The sequence below is a fragment of the Oryctolagus cuniculus genome, chromosome 17 (assembly GCF_964237555.1).
Source record: "Oryctolagus cuniculus chromosome 17, mOryCun1.1, whole genome shotgun sequence".
Classification (NCBI taxonomy): domain Eukaryota; kingdom Metazoa; phylum Chordata; class Mammalia; order Lagomorpha; family Leporidae; genus Oryctolagus; species Oryctolagus cuniculus.
This window is the reverse complement of record NC_091448.1, coordinates 61,059,477-61,083,323: the sequence shown is the minus strand read 5'-3', so window position 1 is coordinate 61,083,323 and position 23,847 is coordinate 61,059,477. Positions and strand designations below refer to the sequence as shown.

The following is a 23,847-nucleotide window of genomic DNA, read 5'->3' as shown; positions in this document are numbered from 1 at the left end:
TCTAACTGCTACAGTTGCTGGTAAATTCACAGAGGTATGTGTATTCTCACCTCCAACAGGTTAGTAACTTGGGGAGAGGAGTAGTATGTGGTCTATTCACCTTATACATTCCTTCTCATATTCCCAGCCCTAGCTACTGAGGGAGAAGACTAACACATTTTGCGGCTCACCCACAGCCCTATCACTTGCTTTGGCAGGGCTTCCTTGGTTGCTTTCATCACCACTATTCATCACCAAAGTCAGGGACACTTTCCAGTTACTCAAGTGCCTTAAAATGTTGCAGAGAAGTGCTGTGGCTTTAAAGCGCTCACTGATTTAGGGCTTACTATGAATGCAATGCTGACATCGCTCTATCCCATTTTTTTAAACTTTTATTTAATGAATATAAATTTCCAAAGTACGATTTATGGATTACAATGGCTTCCCCCCATACCGTCCCTCCCACCCACAGCCCTCCCCTTTCCCACTCCCTCTCCCCTTCCATTCACATCAAGATTCATTTTCGATTATCTTAATATACAGAAGATCAGCTTAGTATATATTAAGTAAGGATTTCAACAGTTTGCTCCCTCACAGAAACATAAAGTGAGGAATAATAGATGATTTTTTTAAATGATGATGAAATCAGATCAGACCTATTGTCATGTTTAATCCCAGTGAGAATCAAGTTGGGAGTTGATAATTTTTTTTTTTACAGAGGATCAGTTTAGTATGCATTAAGTAAAGATTTCAACAGTTTGCACCCCCATAGAAACACAAAGTGAAATATATTATTTGAGTACTCGTTATAGCATTAAATCTCAATGCACAGCACATTAAGGACAGAGATCCTACATGAGGAGTAAGTGCACAGTGACTCCTGTTGTTGACTTTACAAATTGACACTCCTGTCTATGGCATCAGTAATCTCCCTATGCTCCAGTCATGAGTTCCCAAGGCTATGGAAGCCCTCTGAGTTCTCCGACTCTTATCTTGTTTAGACAAGGTCATAGTCAAAGTGGAGGTTCTCTCCTCCCTTCAGAGAAAGGTACCTCCCTCTTTGAAGACCTGTTCTTTCCACTGAGATCTCACTCACAGAGATCTTTTGCCAGAGTGTCTTGGCTTTCCATGCCTGAAATACTCTCATGGGCTTTTCAACCAGATCCGAATGCCTTTAGGGCTGATTCTGAGGCCAGAGTGCTATTTAGGACATCTGCCATTCTATGAGTCTGCTGAGTGCTCTATCCCATTTTAATCTTCACACTGTGAGATCGGTATTGACAAATCTCGTATCCAAAATGAAAATATGTGGCAGGTCGTGATATCTGTAGGTGTGTCTTTTGTGACTTGAGGATCTTCTCAGCACCAGACGTAGGCCGGTTTTAACACCAAGTGCTTGCCCTAGACAGTGCCAATGTCAAGAACTGGAGAAGTGTTCTTTTAGTTTCAATGCATGCACACAAGGAGCATCAAGGTAAACACAGAGTTTTTCATTTTACTGACCACACTCCCCTTCAACACTACAATCCTGAACGTTAGCCAGAAGGACTGGGAGGTGGGGAGGACGTGCATTTGAGTTATATATGATCACATACATTACACATGTGGTGGTGTTTCATAATTTGTGTGGTATATAACAATAAAAACTGATGTCTGTTTCTAGTAATTCAGTGGTGAATCTTACTTGATTTTGAAGCTAAAGGACACCTCAACTGTCAACTGCTGGAGTTTCGATTTCTAGTCACAAAACATTTTGAAGTTAACATGAAGATTGTAGGGAGGACATTTCAATTAAAATTCTAACAGCTTTGGGGCTCTCTGACCTTGAAAAGGAAAACGAAGACACTGTGTGACCACCTGAGAAGCAAAGCTTGAAGTTCTTTTGTGTCTTAGAAGTGGTGTTGTGTCGCTCCCCCTCTTCGTGGAGGAGCAACACAGGACCCTGCGCTGTTCTTTCGTCTGCTCGGCCCTCCCCGGGTTTGCTGCTGGTTCTTCCCGGGTTGGCTACCGTCCCTTCCACCTCCGTGGAAGGGCAGTTCCCCCTGGCCACATTCCCCACTTCCACAGGGGAGCGGCACACCGCCGGCCGGCTCTCTCGGGGGCTGCACAGGTGTTCCCCTTAGATGTTCCTCTTAGATGTTCCTGGTGCATGCCGTCTCACTCCTCCTTTATAGTCCTCCTCTGCCAATCCTAACTCGGCTGCCCACACGCCGAGTACGCCGCTCTCCTCCAATCAGGAGCAGCTCCTGCAGCTTGTCAAGTTGGTGAGAGGCAGCTGGGTAGAAGCTGTTTACTCCTCTCCCAGCGCCATACTGTGGGAGAGCAGATGCATAGAATAAGTCTTAATTCCAGTAACTCAGTCCAGTCCGGCTTGCTCCCCACAGTGTTGCTGTTCTAGGATTCCGGGTGGTGGAGAAGCCTTTGGATACTCTGAAGGAGGGAAGTCCATTATCACTGCAAGAGAGAGGTGAGGGAATAAGGAAAAGACTTTTTTCCTATTTCTGAAATTCATCTTTAAGGCTGGTATTGTGGTGCAGCAGATTAAGCTGTCACTCCTATATCAGAATGCCAGTTCCAGTGCTGGCTGCTCTGCTTATGATCCAACATCTTACTAACATGCCTGAGAAGGAAGAAGATAGCCCAAGTGCTTGGGCCCCTGCCACCCGTGTGGCAGCTCCTGGCTCCTGGCTTCTGCCTGACCTACCTCTGGCTGTTATGGACATTAGGGTAGTAAACCAGAAGGTTGAAATATTTCTTTTTTTTCTTTTTTTAAAAGATTTATTTATTTACTTGGAAGGCAGAGTTACACAGGGGTGGGAGAGAGAGAGAGAGAAAGTCTGTCTTCCATTTGCTGGTTCACTCCTCAAATGGCCACAATGACTGGAGCTGCACTCATCCAAAGCCAGGAGCCAGGAGCCAGGAGCCAGGAGCTTCTTCCAGGTCTCCCATGCAGGTGCAGGGGTCCAAGGACTTGGGCCATCTTCTACTGCTTTCCCAGGCCAGAGCAGAGAGCTGGATGGGAAGAGGAGCACCTGGGACTTGAACTGGTGCCCATATGGGATGCTGACATGCAGGCAGTGGTTTTACCCACTACGCCACAGCACCAGCCGTGGTTGAAGATATTTCTTTTGTTCTTTCTCTACTCTCCTTCCCTCTCCTCCCCTCCCCTTCCCTTCCCTTCCTTTCCCTTCTCTTCTCTTTTTCTCCTCTTCTCTGCTCTCCCTCTCCCCCTCCTCTCCCTCTCCCCCTCCTCTCCCTCTCTCCCTCTGTTGTTCTTTCAAATAAATTAATACATATATATTTTAAAAATTAATCTTTTCAGATACATTTCAGGCCATCCCTATTAAATTCCTGGGCAGATTTTTACATTGGGCAATACCTCACAGAAGGCTGATATTTAAAATCCTTCAGCTGATCTCCTGCCAGGAAGCTTAGGGAAGAAATAACATCTTCCCAGTTTTGGGTTAAGAACTTGTTTTATGCAAAATAGTCTTTTTTTTTTGGACAGGCAGAGTTAGTGAGAGAGAGACAGAGAAAAAGGTCTTCCTTTTCCATTGGTTCACCCCACAAATGGCCGCTACAGCCGGCGTGCTGTGCCGATCCGAAGCCAGGAGCCAGGTGCTTCCTCCTGGTCTCCCATGTGGTGCAGGGCCCAAGCACTTGGGCCATCCTCCACTGCACTCCCGAGACACAGCAGAGAGCTGGACTGGAAGAGGAGCTACCGGGACAGAATCCGGTGCCCCTACCGGGACTAGAACCCGATGTGCCAGTGCTGCAGGCAGAGGATTAGCCTAGTGAGCTGTGGCACCAGCCCAAAATAGTCTTTCAAACACAGATAAGTTGTCTCAGCAAAATCATCTGAAGGTTTCAACACACTCTCATATAAACATTTGGTTCTTTGTCTGTTAATGGAAGGGTTTGAATGGGAAAAGGGGCCAACCTATGTACCTGAAAAGGATCTTCTATTATTTTTTTCTAGAATCTATGGTCCTAGTCTCAGGAGTCTTAAGTCAGCGGTAGGGATGTCAGCAAGTGAAATACAGTAGGCTCCCATGGATGATACCTGATGAAGGGACAGATCATCTGTACTCACCACCAATCCATTCTCTGTATGGTGTCTCGGCCTTTGACTCACAGAAGGGCAGAGTTTGTAGATGTGCGGCTTCCACTTACCAATTTGAGATCCATGAGTGCCCAGTTCCCGTCCCAGACCTCACTGCCAGCACACCAGGAACTTCTGGAATAGAGGGCAACAGTGGTGATGGGCCCTCCCAGGATACCGTGTGCTGTGTGTGCCCGTCATCACCAAGATATGCATCCAAGAAGAGTGGACATACTTCCATTTTTAGACATATTATCAGCACTCATCTAGACATTCTCCATCCATTTGTTCTGGTTGAATCTAAGACCACTATTTTTCCTTACGAAGGAGAAGACATCCCAGAAACAAACTATTCAGAAAGCATTGTCAGATAGATTCCAGAAACTGTTGATTGTGGTTTTAGGTAGGGCTTTCTCAACTATCTTTAAAGTGCTTGTTTCCATGAGCAAATAAACTCATTTTGAAAAGTTACTAGGATTTAAAGAGGGACATCGAAGATGTTCCATAGCATGCTCTTATTTACTAAAGTTTTCACAACAATGATCTCAAATCTGTTATGACATTTCTGAGAAAAAAAGCCAGCAAACATTATCTCCCCAGTTTATAATGTAGAATGATAAAGTGTTTGATCCAGCTCTCCTTTCTTGATCATTGCCTAGTATACACTGTGCTAAAAAGCACTGGACACTGGGATGTGAGTCCTAATTTTGTCTCAGATTTTTTTACACAATTTTACATGTTATAGATGAGAAAGAGTTGAAGATTTCTATTATCTCTAAGCTGTCATCTCTTCCATAAAACAGGTTTAGCAATTCAATCCACCTTATGAAGGATATTGCCAAAGAGATGATGAATGGAAACAGCTTCTACCTATGGCTATATTGTAAGCAGAGAGTATGTGTTAAATCACTGCAGAGGAGGGAAATTGTAAGATTCTGTTCTCTGAATCAAGAATTCCATTTCAGGCTTCATTGCTGACACAGACATTGGGCAAATATGATTTGTCTAATCAACTGCTTTTGTGTGAGCCTTGAAAGAGGCCACACTACTGAGTGTCACTGATGGTGATCCCTGCTAGTTCCACAGTGGTATGAATGTTTTATGTGTTCAAAAGAAACTTGATACTTTCCAGAAAGTCTCTGAACATAATTGCTCTCCTGATTCCCAATCCCGAAGGCCTAGACAGAGAAATTCTAGCTGAGTTATCCAAGGTGGCCTTGATCTAGGGCAGCCCTTCTAGTGGTGGTCTAATTTCCCTTGCCCTCAGGTGGAATTCCCATCACTGCATACCCTTTATGAACCAAACTAAAGGTCTAGGTTGTTTACCTCTCCCTAATATGTCTCCCTACCCTTGTATATACTCAAACCTTCTTGGGTCCAAAGCTGTGTGTCTCCAGGTTGCCTAGAAGGGAGTTGTGTTTTGATTGGTAGGTAGGCCAGTATCTGCAAATAAAATGCTGAAATGCTCTCTCCAAAGCTTTGTTCACAATCTAGTGCAGTTTTGGTTCAAAGGGAGTACACAACTGCCCCCAACGTTATACAATGAAGTGTGTTAGTTCAGTGGTCTCTATCCCAGATTTAAACTCACTTTGACACACCCACCCACCTAATACCTTACTATTCAACACCGATAGGACATTTTTGTTTCCATACTTCCTATTTCCATAGCTTCTACATCTAAGATCACAAAATTCTTTGAGCCAACAATAGTTGGCACTTCATACATTTTTTAACAACTGTGAAAAAAAAAAAAAACAAAGTGTAAGGTGAGAAAATTTCTAGGAAAATGCTCTTTCTGCTCTTAGAAGCTCTGCTCCAAGCCCATCCCTTTGGCCTCCAGGCCATAGAAAAGGATGGACCTGAACCTTACAGAATGTAGCTCTCTCGAGCATGCATCACTTTGCATGTAACTAAATCTTGTTTCTCTGCTAAGCTTTACCTAAGTCTCATCCTTGAACTCTTTTCTTGCCCTGAAGAAAAGAACATGGACAAGCCACCCTACGACATTTCCAGGGGTTGCAGATGCTGGGCTGCTTGAACACAAGCCTTTCAGAACTCCCCACATACAGGATCCCAGGAATTCAGAACAAACTAACTGTGGTCTTATGTGAGTTTGATTTGTTAACTCAGCCCAAAGTTGTGTTTTGTTGGTTGTGTGTGTGTGTGTGTGTGTGTGTTGTTTTGACAAAGGTAGAGAAAGCGGCATTGCCAGTAAGGCTGGAAGTTGAAGCTCAGCACTTCCAAAATTTGCTTCTCCCCTTGAAATATGGAAAGAGCTGTGACATCACCAAGGTAGTCTAAAGGGGAGTTTCTCACAGGCAAATAGGCCTTTTAAGCTTCTGGGATCATCCCTCACTTCTCCCAGGAAGACAGGCCAACTCTTCACAGCATTTGTTCAGGTACATTTATAATGGAGTCCTTACCTCCCCATTCGACAAGAATTCAGAGGAGAGACAAGAGACTGGCAGCAAGCACGCTAGTGAGGTTGATGAAGAAGTGCACCTGACTCATCAAGAAGGGAGCTCAGCCAAAAGTCAGTGTATATGCCCCCATCCGCATTTAGACTATGGTTTGTATGGGTATGGGCAAATTTTTTCAACCATATTCCCTACCCATCTCTGGAAGATTACTAGGCAGAACACCCAAGTGCAGGATCCTCCCTGGGTGTTACATTACTGGGCAGAAAGGTTCCTGGCACCAGACTTGGGACCTTCCTTACAATGATATTGGGCAGGGCCTTTGATCTGCAAATGTTGGGTTGTTCTCAAGACATGTTTCCAAGATATCTAGGCCCCTTGTCTCAGGTAATTGATTTTTTTCCTCCCATAAACATAGGCTAGTACCTGTCAGTTGCATTCTGAAAAGTATATCAAATTTTTTCCATATAAAACACTTTAATCCAATTTAAATAAAAGCCAGTCAATGAAACTGCAAACTTTAAGAAGTTCCTGGGCCGGTGCTGTGGCATAGCAGGTAAAGCCGCCACCTGCAGCACCAGCATCCCATATGGACACCGGTTCGAGTCCCAGCTGCTCCACTTCCAATCCAGCTCTCTGCTCTAGCCTGGGAAAGCAGTGGAGGATGCCCCAAGTGCTTGGGCCCCTGCACCCGTGGGGGACCCAGAAGCAGCTCTGGCTTCTGGCTCAGATCAGCACAACTCTGGCCATTGCATCCATTTGGGGAGTGAACCAGCAGACAGAAGATCCCTCTGCCTCTGCTCCTCTGTAAACTCTGCCTTTCAAATAAATAAATAAATCTTTTTTTTTTTAAAAAAAACCTTCCTTTGAAATATGAGAGAAAGGAATTCAGCACTGATTAGAAACTTGTTAACAGATCCTCAAATGAACCAAATCTTGCACTCACTTCCATTTTTTAAAGATTTATTTCTTTATTTGGAGGGCAGAGTTACAGAGAGGCAGAGGCAGAGAGAGGTCTTCCATCCACTGGTTTACTCCCCAGATGGCCACAACAGCCAGAGCTGGGCCAAACTGAAGCCAGGAGTCAGGAGCTTCCTCCAGGTCTCCCACATGATGAAGGGGTCCACAGATTTGGACCATCTTCTACTGCTTTCCCAGTCCATTGCAGACAGCTGGATCAGAAGAGGAGCAGCCGGGACTCGAGCCAGCACCATATGGGATCCCAGCACTGCAGGCACCGGCTTTACCTGCTAAGCCACAGCACCAGCCCCTTCACTTCCACTTTTAACACCATTACCAGGATATTTGGCAATAAAGACATTTATATCCCACATTCAGAGTACCTGGGGTTCAACACACAGGTCTGGCTTCTAACTCCAGCTTCCTCCTAATGCAGACTTTGAGAGCAGCAATGGCTTGGGTAGTTGGGTTCTTGCCACCCATATGGCAAAGCTGGATTGAGTTCTTGATTTCTGGTTTGACTGGCCCCATCTCAGCCATTGCAGGTATTTGGGAAATAATCCAGTACATAAGAGCGCTCTCTACCTCCCTCTGTCTCTCTACTTCTCAAATAATCATTTCAAATTTAAAAACTATGAAAATCATTACCATATGCCAAGCCATGTGCTAGGTACTGGGAATAAGACAGAGACCTCTCTTGGAGTTTCCATAGTAGAAGCTGTGTCAGACAGTGCATAACAAAATAGATTCTGAAAAGGGCTCTGAAGGAAGTCAGCTGGGTTCTGGTGACAGCAGTATGCTTTGTGCACTTTAACATCTTACACATCTTCTCTATGGCTACACAGGGTAAAACCACTAGAAAGTGCCATTGTTACTTCTATGTTAGTAGCTGTACCGAGCCAAGGTAGAATGGGGGAAGTTTTCCTATGGCAATGTAAACTGCTATTCATATGTGTTCTAATCATCACACCCACACTGAATTGCCCGCGTCTCCTACAGAAATCTTCTAAGAACTGATTTCACTGTAGCCCCTACCTAACAGAATTGTCAAATATGAAAAAAAAGGATACTGAGACTTTAGAGGAAATGGCCTCATTCCATAATAAATAAGCATAATATGTGTCCTCCTATGTCTGCCCTAACTGGCCCTGATGGGAGGAAAGACAGCTCTTGGATTTGAACTTGGAAGAGGAAAATTCAAGCTAGCAACCAGAACCAGACCACAACTCTGAAGACCCCCCTCCAAAAAAGCCAGCCCCGTTACTTCCTTGGGAAACTCCACCTCCTCCACCCCACCCCACACCAGTGGGCTGCTGGAGTCCTGGAGCCACTGTTGTGCCCAGATCGTTAGACCCCCGCAGAGACCCCCAGAGAGTCGATCACACCGAACTGCAACAGCAAGGTTTATTCAGAAGTACAAGCCACGACAGGGACCCCATCCAACCAAACTGCACAGCGGAGGAAGGAGTGAGGCCCCAGTCTTTGTTTGGGAGAGTTTTTAAAGGAAAAAGGGGCTACATCAGCAGGAAAAAAAGAGTTCATACAGCATGGAAGCTTTGGGCTCAGGGAGTTACCTTGTTTAGCAATCTCTACTGTGCTGTCCTTGGTCTACCGAGCTAGCTGTCCCTGGTAAGCTTTGATATCTCCGGAATGCCTGAATGCCTGCTTTTACAAGGACACGGGTCTGCTATGGGAAATGGAGGCTGCTTTTTTTTTGTTTTAAAATGGAGTCACTTTGGTTCTTCATTCCCCCCTTGTTTTTGTACATGTTTGAAAAACCCAATCATGGGTTTTGGACTGACATTTTATAGGTTTTACAAACATTTAAGGGTTTATATTGGGACTGTTGGACCATTAATTGAATGGTGTCCAATCTCTGTTTCATAAACTGTACAAGTTTGTTAACAATGCAAGGTCTGAAGGTTAAAATTAAAATCAGGAGAACAAGGGCCCTATGAGTCCTGATAGTAGGGTGGCTTGCCACGGAGAAGAATTGAACCAAGACTCAAACCACCCCTGAGAGGCCTCCTGTTCTTTTTTTTATCTTGCCAGCCCCTCCCTGACCTTAGCCAGCCATGTTATCTTTTATTAGGCCCGAGTGATCAGCGTAAAAGCAGCATTTTTTCCCAGAGTGGCGCACAGCCCATCACATCAGTCCCAAAAGTCCAAGAGGTACAGAGGGATGACGATCCGTCTTCAGAGCCACCCCTGTTGATGTGGGGCAACGAGGCACTCTGCACTGCCATGGGGCGATGTCTTAAGCCACTGTATCCTGGGTGGGGAGCCGAGCACATTCCTGTAGTAGCATTTGGTTGACCTCCTGGTTGCCGAAGGCCTTGGTTCGCTCTATCACCAGCTGTAAACACTTAACCAGACACTGTACTATAGAGACAGGGTGAGAATAAAGCATATTCCAGCCAAAACTGGGAGAAAAATCACTCATTAGTGTGGGAGAGGATTACCAGTACACACATGCTGGGAGTATAAACGGTGATCTACTACAGAGAACAAAGAATTTACAGAAATCCTCAGCGTTTAATTTCTGCTCTACTTTAGTACTCAGAATAATGACTAGCTATTTGCAGTATATCTTTTAAACTTTTTAACTTTGTGCATTTACTTTTTCTGAACAAGGCGGAGCTGCTGCTGTTATGCGTAACTGAGATAGTAGTTGATATTTAATAGGAAACACTGCTCACAGAACTGTATTTCCTACTAGCCAAATTTACCTAATAATGAATTATCCTGATAATGGAGAGTAGATACCATATGCACTAATTATACAGATGTTAAAGTCACAGTTTTAAACAAGGTAATTTACATTTTGAAGTACACTATTTACGGTAATACTGTTTAAAAGATACTACAGCTGCCCCCACAGGATATGTACAGAATGTCTGTGTACCACTGATTTTAATAAGCAACAAAATTACAAAGGAATGAGGCCCAGGAGTGGGCCAGGCAGGGTCCAGAGTTGCTATTAGAGGAGTCAAGAAAGGTGTTGTCCAAGTTACAAATAAGTTTTCTGATTGAGATGCAAAGAGAACCTGATAGAAGGGGCTTGATAATAACCTGGTGGGCTTTAGGCCTTGTAAGTTAAGGGACCTAGACCTATTTATCTTTTTACATAGGGTACATTTTAAGGGAGGTGTGAACCTCCTTGGGGAAGGCACCCTTTTGACTTTTATTACTTACCTGGCCTGGGAGGAGAGCTGGCCAGGTAAAGGCAGGTGGCATCTCCAATAGGAAATTTACAGCTCTGTCTGCAATGTTACTGACCCTACTTGGCCATTCTTTCAACAGTGGTGGTCACTTTGGAGGCTGGGCTGAGTGAAGGGCTTTTCAGCTTAGAGCCAATAAGATCCGTGGCTCTGACCTGAAGTCCTTCGACTCCAGGACAGGTCCATTTCCAGTGATCCAACTCTTGGCTGGCAGAGCTGCCAGGGCTCTTCACAAGCTGACTTCTGCTGAAGCCCAGGCTTACCACATTGAACGCCACTGCAGTGGACTGGCCTGTTGGGTCTCCCTGAGGGCAGATCACTGTACAGAGCTGCCTATAATAGGCCTGCCACCCATCTTTACATTGCTTCTGATGCCCAGCTCTCTTTTTCTCCTGGTTCTTGTTAAATCAGACCAGAGAATGCAAGTCAAGGGAGTGCTCAGTCCCACCTCTAATTTTCATTGCCTAGACTAGAAGTCTATAGTCATAGGCATGTTTTTTATGAATATTTAGCTGGGCTGAGTTACTCTGATTTCTGAACATGGTTGACCTTTAACAGAACTGACTTATATCCTTACCCAAATAGCTATGCAAGGATACTGCCAGATTATCACTACAAAATCTTACCAGTTACCAGCCATGCTTAAAAACCTTGCACCACCAGAGGCAAAACAGACACGTTACTCTGTGTGGTGTTGCCTGGAGGCAGCTTTAATTTTTTATGCTAGTCTTTAATCCAAGTAATTAAGTAATCTTACAAGGAATAATTATATATGGCAATAGGGTCAAAAAGGTAGGGCAGCTTTTCCATGCACAAACATTTTAAGAGTAATATCAAATGAAAACTTAGCAAGTAGATTTAATTATTAGAAAACAACTTAGGAAAACACTTACCAGAAGGTCCAATGTCCTTTACAAATGTTAAGAATACATGTACTTGGGGCTGGCGCCATGGCTCACTAGGCTAATCCTCTGCCTTGCGGCTCTGGCACACCGGGTTCTAGTCCCCGTCAGGGCACCGGATTCTGTCCCGGTTGCCCCTCTTCCAGGCCAGCTCTCTGCTGTGGCCAGGGAGTGCAGTGGGGGATGGCCCAAGTGCTTGGGCCCTGCACCCCATGGGAGACCAGGAGAAGCACCTGGCTCCTGCCATCAGATCAGCGCAGTGCGCCAGCCGCAGCACTCCGGCCACGGCAGCCATTGGAGGGTGAACCAATGGCAAAAGGAAGACCTTTCTCTCTGTCTCTCTCTCTCACTGTCCACTCTGCCTGTCAAAAAAAAAATACATGTACTTGGAAACATCTCTTAAATACCCAACATGGTGTAGCTTGTTTAACCAGCAAATTTAAGCACAAGTAATAAAATGTTTTCAGTTGTTTTTTTTAACAAGTTTACAGAGATTTAGGTTACACGAATTTTCAATTAACTTTAGCTGTTTAAACTTACAGGAAACATTTTGTTACAGATTACAATATAATCAAACTCTACAGCAATATGAACACTTGAGATAACTTTCTTGTATACATAACATTTAGTCCAGCAGAGACATTAGAAAAACATACATAAATGATACAGAGGAGTTGATTAGATAGATGCATTTAGTTTCACAGCAAACTATAGGGTCACATACATCAGAACAATAAAGCAGTTTCAGTGATAGTTGTTAGAATCTTTAACCTTTTTTATAAATTACCAATTGATTTGAATTACTTTCTGATCTTAGTAAACTCAGTTAACTATACTTTTTCCTAGTTGGTACCTGTAATTCATTATTGGCTTTATCAGTCCACAAAGTCATCCCAAGGTACTGAATACAATAGATGTAGCTGGAAAAAGTCCATTGCAACCAATAGGAGGACAGTTAAACACAGAACCAACAACACTTTAGTTTTATGAGTAGTAAATCTGATATACAAAACTGTGGATGACAAAAGACCTTAAGTTGTTATATTTAAAATTACAAACTTGTTAACCAAGAAGAGACACTTGTTTACTTTACATAGCATTTTTGAAAGCACCTGTAGGATTTTACAAGGCACACTTAACTTTTTTAGGCCTCTGGGGCCCCTTCACCAAGATGACCATTATGTTCAGTAACACTAGATTACCAGACTTTATAATTTTCAGACATTTGTATTAATACCATTTTATATTATGACATAATACAGACCAAATTTGATCACTGTTACAGGGTGATTATTTAAAGGTTTGAAAATAAGCACATATTTAAATAACCCATAGTTCTTAATAAAAACTCAGTTGTTTTTAAACAAGTAGAATTTAACAAAGACATCAAGAGAACATAATAGATTACTTTAACTTATTGCTTTAACAGAGAATCAGTAATAGCTTCCGTGTCCAAAAATTTTTTTTCTTATAACTTTTTGTGACTTTTGCATACCCTCTTACTTCAAAAAATTTTTTATGCTTGTGATGTTTTTTATCTGTCAATTTTCTTGCTTTACATTTTGAAATAACCTATTAAAATCTTTAAATTAAGACAACATTCTTAAACAAGGTAACACCTTAAATTTCAGTGTTAATTAATTTTAAGTGATGTTGAACTACTTTTTATATAGACAATCTATGAAAACACGTTAGCAAATTTAAGTAGTTTTTCTATAGAACATAAGGTGTAAGGTGTTGAAAGTACCAAAGTTTACATTTAGACACTTATCTCATTTGCCTTTACCCAATTTAAATTAGCAGTTACACCTAAATGACTTAAGATCCTGATATTATATATCTCTATCTGAATTTAATTAAAATTAAAATTGTATTTATCTAAAACAAGTGCTAATTACCTATTACTGTTTCATTGAGTACTGACCACCCAGAAATTTTTTAAAACAAATTGCAAAATAAGTTCAGCAAGTTACAAAGCAATATCTTCTGGCTTGTACGAGATAAAACAGAAGAGCCATCAGAAGGGTGGGATACCCGATTTGTTTCATTGATAAGACAGGGAGAGTAGACTTTGGACCAGACCTGATTTTAAGATAGAGTTCAAATTCTGAGATAAGGCAAGGGGGAGGAGAGTTACCCAGTCCATGCCAATCTCTAAGGCCAAAATCAAATTTTGTGCCAATCTTGCGCACAGCGCCACTGCTTTGAAACCCGCCAACAGAGCCTGGCGATAGACATGTGTGGGGAGCAACCCGGACTGGACTGAGTTACTGGAATTAAGACTTATTCTATGCATCTGCTCTCCCACAATGTGGCACTGGGAGAGGAGCGTACAGCTTCTACCCAGCTGCCTCTCACCAACTTGACAAGCTGCAAGAGCCGCTCCTGATTGGAGGAGAGCAGTGTACTCGGCGTGTGGGCAGCCGAGTTGGGATTGGCGGAGGAGGACTATAAAGGAGGAGAGAGACAACATGCACCAGGAACACCTGAGGAACACCTGTGCAGCCCCCGAGAGAGCCAGCCGGTGGTGTGCCGCTCCCCCGCGGAAGTGGGGAATGTGGCAGGGGGAACCGCCCTTCCACGGAGGTGGAAGGGACGGTAGCCAACCCGGGAAGAACCAGCAGCAAACCCGGGGAGGGCCGAGCAGACGAAAGAACAACACAGGGTCCTGTGTCGTTCCTCCACGAAGACGGGGAGCGACAGACATGGACTCTCTCCTTTACAGAAATTAACCCAATTGTAATTGTCCTTTTTAACATTTACATTGTTTTAACATACCAGAGGCTGTTCACCTTGGAGACCTGTTGCAGATATGGGTATGGCCCGGTGTGAGAGATTTATACCCTCTCCCCCAGATTTTTAAGGGCCAGCAAGAGCTCAGGGATGCCGCCAGCCCCCCAGGGCTCCCGCTGGCTTTCCGCGCTTTATTGAAATTTTTTACTTTGACATTTAGAGCACTGGGCAGAAATCACATCGCATCAACACATGCCACGGGCCCTCAGGATGCTTTAACAATTGGATTCCCCTGGTCTGCACCACTTCTAAGTTGGCTGTTAGGTGCTGGCCAAGGCCAGCTGCTGCATGGAACTGAAGCCACAGGGGTGGGCCCGGCGGGGGGAGGGGCCACGCACTGCGCGGCACTGCGGGAAAAGGAGAGGGGTCTCCTCCTCGCACCCCGACCCTGGGAGCACCGCGCATGCAGAGCCTGCCAGGCTCCCCGAAGGCGGCCACAACTCCCATCGCAGCTGGGGCAATCCATGGGAAGGGCCCAGCTCTCATCCAGAGTCCCCGCCGCCTGCTCCCCAGGTGCTGGGGGGAGGCGCACACCCAACTCCACTTTGCGCTCCAGCCCGACCGACCCAGCCCTTAACCTACATTATTATGAGCCACCTTTTTTTTTACATTTTTTTTACTGTGCAAGAGTTAGATCCAGTGGAGTCACCCCATATTCTGTCCAGTTAAGTCAGTTGTCAACAGAAATAACACAAACACCACTTAACGAAAAGACAAACACAGGGCCCATATAGAATTTCTGCGGACAGATTCAGATGGTCATATTACAGAAGATCTCGACTGCTCCAAGGGCAAACCTCCGGGAGTCTGAAGGAGACCAAAGACCTTACAGATGGGACGAGAACTCTGCAGCAGTCCCTGTTCTCTTCGTCCCCAGATACAGATTGGACCTACCCAGGTCCCAGATGAGGAATCGGGACATCTCCCGTTTCCTGCGGGGTGTGCCCTGCAAGCGTGTCCACTTGGGCAGTGACCCTCCACAGATTCAGAATACAGATACAACGGCCAATGCTTCAGATTCATTGTTTAACGAACAAACAAACAAACTCACCCAGTCAACTGGAGCAAACCTTCGGGGTCGAAGTAGCTGAGGGGCTTTTTGGGGATCACAATCCCAGACAAGCCCCCAAATATGTTGTGCCCAGATCATTAGATCCCCGCAGAGACCCCCAGAGAGTTGATCACACCAAACTGCAACAGCAAGGTTTCTTCGGGAGTACAAGCCACAACAGGGACCCCATCCAACGAACCCATGCAGCAGAGGAGTGAGGCCCCAGTCTTGGTTTGGGAGTGTTTTTAAAGGAAAAATGGGCTACATCATCAGGAAAAAAGAGTTCATACAGCATGGAAGCTTTGGGTACAGGGAGTTGCAGTGGGGGCTTACAGCACCGGAGCTTTGGGGGCAGGGAGTTACTTTGTTTAGCAATCTCTACTGTGCTGTCCTTGGTCTACCGAGCTAGCTGTCCCTGGTAAAGTTTGATATCTCTGGAATGCCTGAATGCCTGCTTTTACAAGGACCTGGGTCTGCTATGGGAAATGGAGGCTGCTTTTTTTATTGTTTTAAAATGGAGTAATTTTGGTTCTTCACCACCTGGGTCTGTGACCCAGATCCTGCCTTGTGATGAGGGATGATGAGGCTGGCAGGGAGGCAGCTGTCACCTCTGCATGGGCAGCGGAGGCTGGGGCCCAGTGGCTGTAGAAAAAGGCTGCCCTGGCTCAAAGCTGAAGAGCCCTGGAGGCGGAGCCTAATAAAGAATGTGTAAATAAAGGTCAGGTGTCATAAAGGGTGGGGTGGGGTGCACAGTTGCTAAGGCACGTGCTCCAAGGGGCTGCCATAATCCACCAGCTCCTGCTCAGGGCATACTGCATGTGCCCCAGCAGCCTGAGTCACTGTATCCTGAAAACCCCGTCAATGACCCATCTGTGCCTGTGGGTCCCATGGCTCCTCTTCAAGTGGCAACTGCTGTGGCTGCTGGTCCAGGCGACTCAGCCTCTGGAGTGGACCCAGGACCTGGTCCAGATGACCTCCAGCCTCCCTTGGCTCTCTGAGCCCTGGTCTTCCCACTCCTCGAACTTCCCACCTGAATCACCTGACCCGCTCAGACCCCCGGCAGACCCCGCAGCTTTGATGACCTGCGGTCTTCTGCTCTCTCCCAGATGCTGGCCTCGCCTCAAGAGTCCACTGTGAGTTTGCTTCCTTTTCTGGAACTGCCCCCAGAGCCAGAACAGCTTTCTGTTCCGTACCAGTATTTCAATAGGCTGACTCGACAACAGAGGCTACCAGAGGTGATTCCCGTGCTAGACGGGGATCAGGATCAGCCCCTGGCTCTGCCTCCTCGACTGGAAGGAAATGCTCACCAGTCATTGGAAGCACTCGTTCTGCCTCTAGACAGTCAGAGTTCACAAGGAAACAAGTTGATTGTTTCACCCCTGACTCCCAAGAAAGATCTAGCTCGGCGTCGACGGCTTCCTAAGGTTGGTGTTGGAACTCCAGACAAAGCAGACAAGCTTCAGGGTCAAAATCAAGTTTTGCTGGCTGACTATGGGCTCTATCCTGGTGGTTTTCCTACAGAATCCCAGGAGAACCCAGGGGAAACTGCACAGCCCTCTGAGCAGGCTGAACCATCTCAATTCCTGCTGGAGGGCCAGACTCAAAATCCAGAGACTCAGGAGCCCATCCAATCCTCCTCCCCACAGCAAGAAGAACAAGCTCCGCCTCCACAGCCCATTGAACCAGATGAACCTTCTTCACCCCAGCAAGAGGGCCCAGGTGCAGACCTGCAGCAGCCCGAGGAAGAAGCATCTCCATTGCAGCAGGAGGCCCCCGCTCAGAATCCATTTGCTACTGCAGAAGTAGTAGGTCAGGCATCAGTGTATCATGATCCTAACACTCCATCCTCACCTCAGATTGTAGCTCTCCAAGCAAACTTCCCCAGCGTCACACTGAAACCTGCAGACACGGAGCTGACAGAAGCCTCAGGGGCAGGTGAGGAAGTTCAATCTACTCCAAGCACGGAGCAGGCTCCAGCTCAGCCTCTGGGGCATCCTGAGGGAGTGGGACTCCCCTCAGCCCAACAAGAGGCCCCAGTGCAGACTCTGGAATTCCCTGGGAGGGTGGAATCTTGGACTCAAGAGGGTCTAGCTCAGACTTCAGATCTCCCTGAGGAGACTGGACCTTTCTCTACCCAAAACGATGCCACAGCTCAGCCCTCAGAGTATGCTGAGGAAGTCAGCCCATCTGTAGGCCAGCAGGGGGCCCCAGCTCAGCCTCCAGGCCTGCCTGTGACCACTGAATATTCCCCAGCAATCAGGAGCAGCCTGCTCAGCCTTCTGAGTCTCCCGAGATCGAACCTTCTAGAAGCCAACTGGAAGACCCGGAGAAGCCTTTGGCACTCCCTGTGGAAGTCAAATCTCCAGTACAGCAAGATCCCCAAGCTCAAGCGCTAGACTCTCCTGAAGAGACTATCATAGCTCAGACAACACAGATTCAGAAGGGGACAGACTGGTCTCTAGATCAGAATCAAGATCACTGTTATAACCTGCCCAACGTGACCATCAAGCCTGCAGATGTGGCGCTGACCATAACTCCGGAGCCTACCATGGAGCGGGACTCTTCTCCAGCGCAGCAGGAGGGCTCTGCTCAGACTCCAGGCCCTCCTGTGGAGACAGAACCCTATATTAGTGAACAGGAGCAGCCCACTCAGTATGTTGAGTCTTCTGTAGAGAACAAACCCTCTCCAGCCCAGCAGGAGACCCCATATCAAACTCTGGGCCCTTCCCTGGAGACAGAAGCTTCTCCAGCCCAGCAGGAACCCCCAGAGCTGACTCCGGTCCCTTCTGCAGAGACGGAACCTTCCCCATTCCAGCAGGCACCCAGAGCTCACACTGCACGCCCTTCCGTGGAGGCAGAACCTTCTCCCCGTGAACAGGAGCAGATAGCGCAGTATGCGGAGGCTCTGGTGGAGATTCAGCCTCCTCCAGGCCCTCCTGTGGAGACAGAGCCTTCTCTCAGAGAACAGCAGCAGATTGCTCAGTACGCGGAGGCCCTGGTGGAGACTCAAGCTCCTCCAGGCCAGCTGGAGGCCCTAGCTCTGACTCCAGTCCCTCCTATGGAGACAGAACCTTATATCAGTGAGCAGGAGCAACCAAGGCAGCCCTCTGAGTCTTCTGAGGAGGTTGAGTCTTCTGGAAAGAAGACAGAAGTCCCAGCCCAGCCTCCAAGTCCTCACGCAGTGACCATTTTATCTCCCGGTCACTATCAAGTTCAGCAGTACGACTTGCACAATGTGACTACTAAACCTCCAGACCTGCAGCTGACCGTAACACCAAAACCTGCAGCAGAAGTGGAAACATTTCCAGTCAGCCATCAGGCCACGACAACTCAGGCCTCAGTCCCAGCTATGCCTCCAAAGCCTCTTGAAGAGGTTGAACCATTGCCAATTCAATCACCAGAAGTTATGCAGGATGAGAAACCCTCTATGACCCAACAGGAGGAAACAGCTGAAAATGTACAGACCCCAAGGAGGCTGAGCATTCTCCAATCCATCAGGAAGCCCAAGCTCTGAGGCCCAGGCGCAACTGCCCTGTGCCAAGCTCACCTCCAAAACAGGCATCCTGATGAAGCTCCTCAGTGAGCAGCAGGAAGAAAAGATAGCCAAGGAAGAATGGGACACAGAGCAGTGGAGGACTGAGACCTATATCAATGAGAATACAGAAGCCCCGAGTGGACAGAAAGAGCAGGAGTCGAGTAAGGTGAGGACAGGAGACCTGCACTTTCCCATCACTTAGGAGACCCCACATGGGAAGACCAGGGGCTCCCAGTCCAGATCCCTTGGCTCTCTGAGCCCTGGTCTTCCCACTCCTTGAATGTCCCACCTGAATCGCCTGACTCGCTCACACCCATGGCAGACCCTGGCGGCTTTGATTACCTGGGGTCTTCTGCTCCCTTCCAGGTGCTGGCACACCACACCCACTTCCATGCCTACTCCTTCTCTGGGCACCTCTCCCTCCTTCCTCTAGTCTCATATTCAAGAGCAACAATTGGCCACCAGGCACCTACCCAGATGTCCTGGCCGCACACCTCAAGAACGCCTTTGCTGGCACCTTGGCTCACCTGTTTGACCCACCCAAGGAACCCCTTTACAGGTAACTTAGTTCTTTGTTTCTATTCATAGGATCTTACCTAGCCATATGGCCTGCTGCCTCTGCCAATTTAAACATACTATCAAGAGTGTCTGCATGACCATCAAGCCTGGCAAATACGACACATTGGCGTGAGTCGGAACTACCTGATGATCTTTTTTTTTTTTTTTTAATTTTTATTTGTTTTAAATTTCTTACTTTAAAATTTTAGGGACAAGTTTAAAGTAACAATGTGATTAACTGCTATATTTTTATTCATCCATTCAGATTTCAACTCCCTAAATTGCTAAACTGCTCCCTTGCTAAAAGTCAGGTTCCCAATTACCACTATGTAATTTAATAATGTAACTTACATATGCACAAAGGATCATGAAAAAGAGATGGAAGGGGAAGGAAGTAATGTTGGGAACCACACATGTGGTGTTCTGTGCTCTTGGGTGCTTTGCTTTCCAATGATAACTCATTTGCACACAGTCTATAAACTGGTTTTCTATGTGTTGGGCCTCAAGGGCCCTCTGTCTTATAGAACAGGTCTACACTGCTCACTGCGGTTGTTTGTTTTTGCACTTGTAGAGAAGAGTACAAGTGATGCTGTTTTATTGGGAGCCTGGGAGTTTCTGGTCCCATAACCAGAAATGGCTGCCTGGCTCCTCTGATGCAGTCGGAAGGCTCCTCCATTCCTGTAGACTGTCCAACTCTGAACCTGCTCTGAGTCTCACACTTTTCTATCCACAGAACACTCGGGTACTTTTAAGTATCTTTCTGTAGATGAGGGTTATTACCACTGATGTCATGACTTCCAAAATGTGACCACTTTCTTCCTTAGACAGCTTGAATTCGGATCTCAGTCAGGGATCTGAGGCATTAGCACAGTGATAACTGTATACCCATCTACACAGTGTTGCTCACCTTCCAGACCAGTTTCCTACCAATTATATTATTCCCTTTGTCTCAAGAGGTGAGAAGGACAAGCATTGTTAATCTCCCTTTACAAGGGTGGGAAAGAACACATTGAGGTGAGGAGCAAGGCCCCTTGGCTTGACCACCTCTGCCCTCACTCCCCTTACATGCCTATCTTTTGCCATGGACACCTGTGATGGCAGCAAGAACACAGGGCCACAGGGAGGGAGGGAGGGAGGGAGGGAGGGAGGGAGGGAGGGAGGGAGGGAGGGAGGAAGCCTGTGCTCCCTCAGCATGAGGCAGGACTGTGCAATGATGTGGCTGAGAAGCAGGGGCAGAGCCACAGAAGGGGCAGCTGGGTGGGGCCATTTGTCCTCCAGCCTTATTCTAAGCCTGGAGTGGTTGGTCATTGGAAACCAATGAAATAATACTGATCATAGTTACTGCTTTTTAACACTGTGAACTCTTCTGAATGCCCCTCTCAAAAATACCTTTTTCTCCTTTGTTGTTGCCTTTTCATAAGGTTTGAGTTTGGTTTTACTTTTCTCTCTAAAGTCTCAATGATCGCTGGCGCCCCAGCTCAATAGGCTAATCCTCCACCTAGCGGCACTGGCCCACTTGGTTCTAGTCCCGGTCGGGGAGCTGGATTCTTTCCCGGTTGCCCCTCTTCCAGGCCAGCTCTCTGCTGTGGCCAGGGAAGGCAGTGGAGGATGGCCCAAGTGCTTGGGCCCTGCACCCCATGGGAGACCAAGAGAAGCACCTGGCTCCTGCCTTTGGATCTGCGCGGTGCACAGGCCACAGCACGCCAGCCGTGGCGGCCATTGGAGGGCAAACCAACGGCAAAAGGAAGACCTTTCTCTCTGTTTCTCTCTCTCTCACTGTCCACTCTGCCCGTCAAAAAATTCTTTTTAAAATTTAAAGTCTCAATGGTATCCCAAATATTAGATTTGACTCCTAATTTAATTGATCAGAGTGTAGGGCTGTGGACTGACATAAAACTGTCCCATCAGTCTTCTGTGCCAAAAAGCAGTCTCTTCTTTTTTTGACAGTTGAAGAAGCATCTATAGGGAACCCAAAGGGGGCATTCATGAAGATATTGCAAGCCTGGAAGAACAATACCAGCAAGCAGCTGACTATTGAGCCAGAGAACTCAGTATCAAGGAGAAACAGTGTGGACTTCCCAGGCCGCATGAGTGAACAGCGGGACCTCAACGATGAAAGTGACGTTATTAGTGCACTTATTATTGCCTTATTTCTCAGAGGAAAATCTACAAAATGTAGAATCAACATTATTACCATTCATTACACTGCTTTTTTCAAATGTGCAAGATAGAGATAAGTCCCTGAGCTATGTGAAAACCCACATAAGGAGGCCCTCTCATCCTTACAGAAATAAGTTGAGAAAGCTCTATTTTCTGGAGAATTTGTTAGATGAAGTTATTCAAGAAAAAAATCGATGAGGTTAAAAAGGAAGAAAAAGCCACACTTATGCAGCCTATCCTGTTAGGTCCTCAATTTAACCCTCAAATCCTCCTAAAGAAATCAGAAACTGCCCCATCACAGAAGAACAGCCTGGCAACCATGCCAAGTGTGGGGTACAGGCTGCAGAGAGTGAAAAAAGTCACCAAGGGGCCAAAGGGCTTACGGAAAAGGCACCTCCAGGAGATGAGGAAGAGCCTCGGGAGGAGACAGGGCACCTGGCCCTTTGCGGAGAGCATTGGGGGAAGAAGGCTTGGGAGAGCAGGCTCCAGGGAGCTGAAGGAGCTTCAAGTGGCTCAGAGGCCCAGGCAGGTGGCCGGAAACTCCTTGCACATGGAGCCCTTGCTCACGAAGGAACGTGAGGCTGCAGCCCCCTCTTTCCTGAAGAAACACATCCTGGGCAGGCCTTCTACCTCCCCTCCAAAATCTCTCTCTGAGATCAACAACAAAGGAAGACTTAACCTACACCATTTTTGTCTTAGAAGATGCCAATGCTAGAGCCAAAAATAAGGCGGCAGGGAAACCAATCTCGCATTCCAGACAGAATTACCGCTTTCATAAAACTCGCTCTCTCTCACCTGGTCCTCCGAACCCCCAAGGCCAAACTGAGTCAGAAGTTCAGAAGGAAAAATTCCCTCAACAGGCTGACGGCTGGGAAGAGGCCTCCGTTCCCTGCACTGCGGAGTCTCATAAATTCCCCATCCAGAGAGGCTTTCTCATCCCCCGGAGGCCTGCATTCTCAGGGGAGTCCTCCTCTGAGAGAATTGGCACTTTCAGAACCTTCTATAGAAGACACGGGAGGAAAACCATTCCGGAGGGTGTGTTTTCGAAGAAAATATTTTGACAGAAAACACCACTGTGCATGAAGAAACGCTCCCTGGCGACAAAATGCACATAGATCCTTCAGCTACAGATTCTGCTGGGACCGAGTTCAACGTAATGCCAACTGTGGACCAAACCAAGGAAACACAGTGGGAATACCCCAGCGAGGGCACTGAAGCCCTCACCATGCCCGCAGGCTTCACCTACCCCGTGATGCTGTCCCAGGGAGAACAGTTTGAAATTCAGCTGAATCAGCAGCTACGGTCCCTCATCCCCAACACGGACATGAAAAAGCTCATTTCTCACGTCATCCACACTCTGAAAATGGACTGCTCTGAGGCCCAGGCGCAACTGCCCTGTGCCAAGCTCATCTCCAAAACAGGCATCCTGATGAAGCTCCTCAGTGAGCAGCAGGAAGAAAAGATAGCCAAGAAAGAATGGGACACAGAGCAGTGGAGGACTGAGACCTATATCAATGAGAGTACAGAAGCCCCGAGTGGACAGAAAGAGCAGGAGTCGAGTAAGGTGAGGACAGGAGACCTGCACTTTCCCATCACTTAGGAGACCCCACATGGGAAGACCAGGGGCTCCCAGTCCAGATCCCTTGGCTCTCTGAGCCCTGGTCTTCCCACTCCTTGAATGTCCCACCTGAATCGCCTGACTCGCTCACACCCATGGCAGACCCTGGCGGCTTTGATTACCTGGGGTCTTCTGCTCCCTTCCAGGTGCTGGCACACCACACCCACTTCCATGCCTACTCCTTCTCTGGGCACCTCTCCCTCCTTCCTCTAGTCTCATATTCAAGAGCAACAATTGGCCACCAGGCACCTACCCAGATGTCCTGGCCGCACACCTCAAGAACGCCTTTGCTGGCACCTTGGCTCACCTGTTTGACCCACCCAAGGAACCCCTTTACAGGTAACTTAGTTCTTTGTTTCTATTCATAGGATCTTACCTAGCCATATGGCCTGCTGCCTCTGCCAATTTAAACATACTATCAAGAGTGTCTGCATGACCATCAAGCCTGGCAAATACGACACATTGGCGTGAGTCGGAACTACCTGATGATCTTTTTTTTTTTTTTTAATTTTTATTTGTTTTAAATTTCTTACTTTAAAATTTTAGGGACA

At 46.7% G+C, this 23,847-nt stretch overlaps 2 protein-coding genes across 45 annotated transcripts in view; one reads left to right on the top strand and one right to left on the bottom strand.

Moving 5' to 3' along the window:
- The window catches only part of LOC103347106 (uncharacterized), a 619,502-nt gene that overhangs the window by 298,945 nt on the left and 296,710 nt on the right, over positions 1 to 23,847 (bottom strand). For 3 of the 44 annotated variants that reach the window (XM_070061489.1, XM_070061478.1, XM_070061485.1), the window contains 2 exons: positions 4,153 to 4,216; positions 1,803 to 2,433 (listed from right to left, as the gene is read on the bottom strand). The exons of 35 other annotated variants lie outside the window; for them this stretch is intronic. The gene's annotated coding sequence lies outside the window, so the exon portion shown is untranslated. Of the gene's footprint in view, positions 1 to 1,802; positions 3,136 to 4,072; positions 4,217 to 15,425; positions 16,349 to 23,847 lie in introns of those variants that run through there. 6 more of the 44 variants (XM_070061484.1, XM_070061488.1, XM_070061486.1 and 3 more) reach the window with 5 other exon arrangements.
- LOC103347368 (leucine-rich repeat-containing protein 37B) lies at positions 16,192 to 17,835 on the top strand. Its single transcript, XM_070061472.1, is given in 2 exon segments — positions 16,192 to 16,485; positions 16,488 to 17,835. Coding segments are annotated over 2 exon segments (1,578 nt in total). The 5' UTR covers positions 16,192 to 16,241; the 3' UTR covers positions 17,822 to 17,835.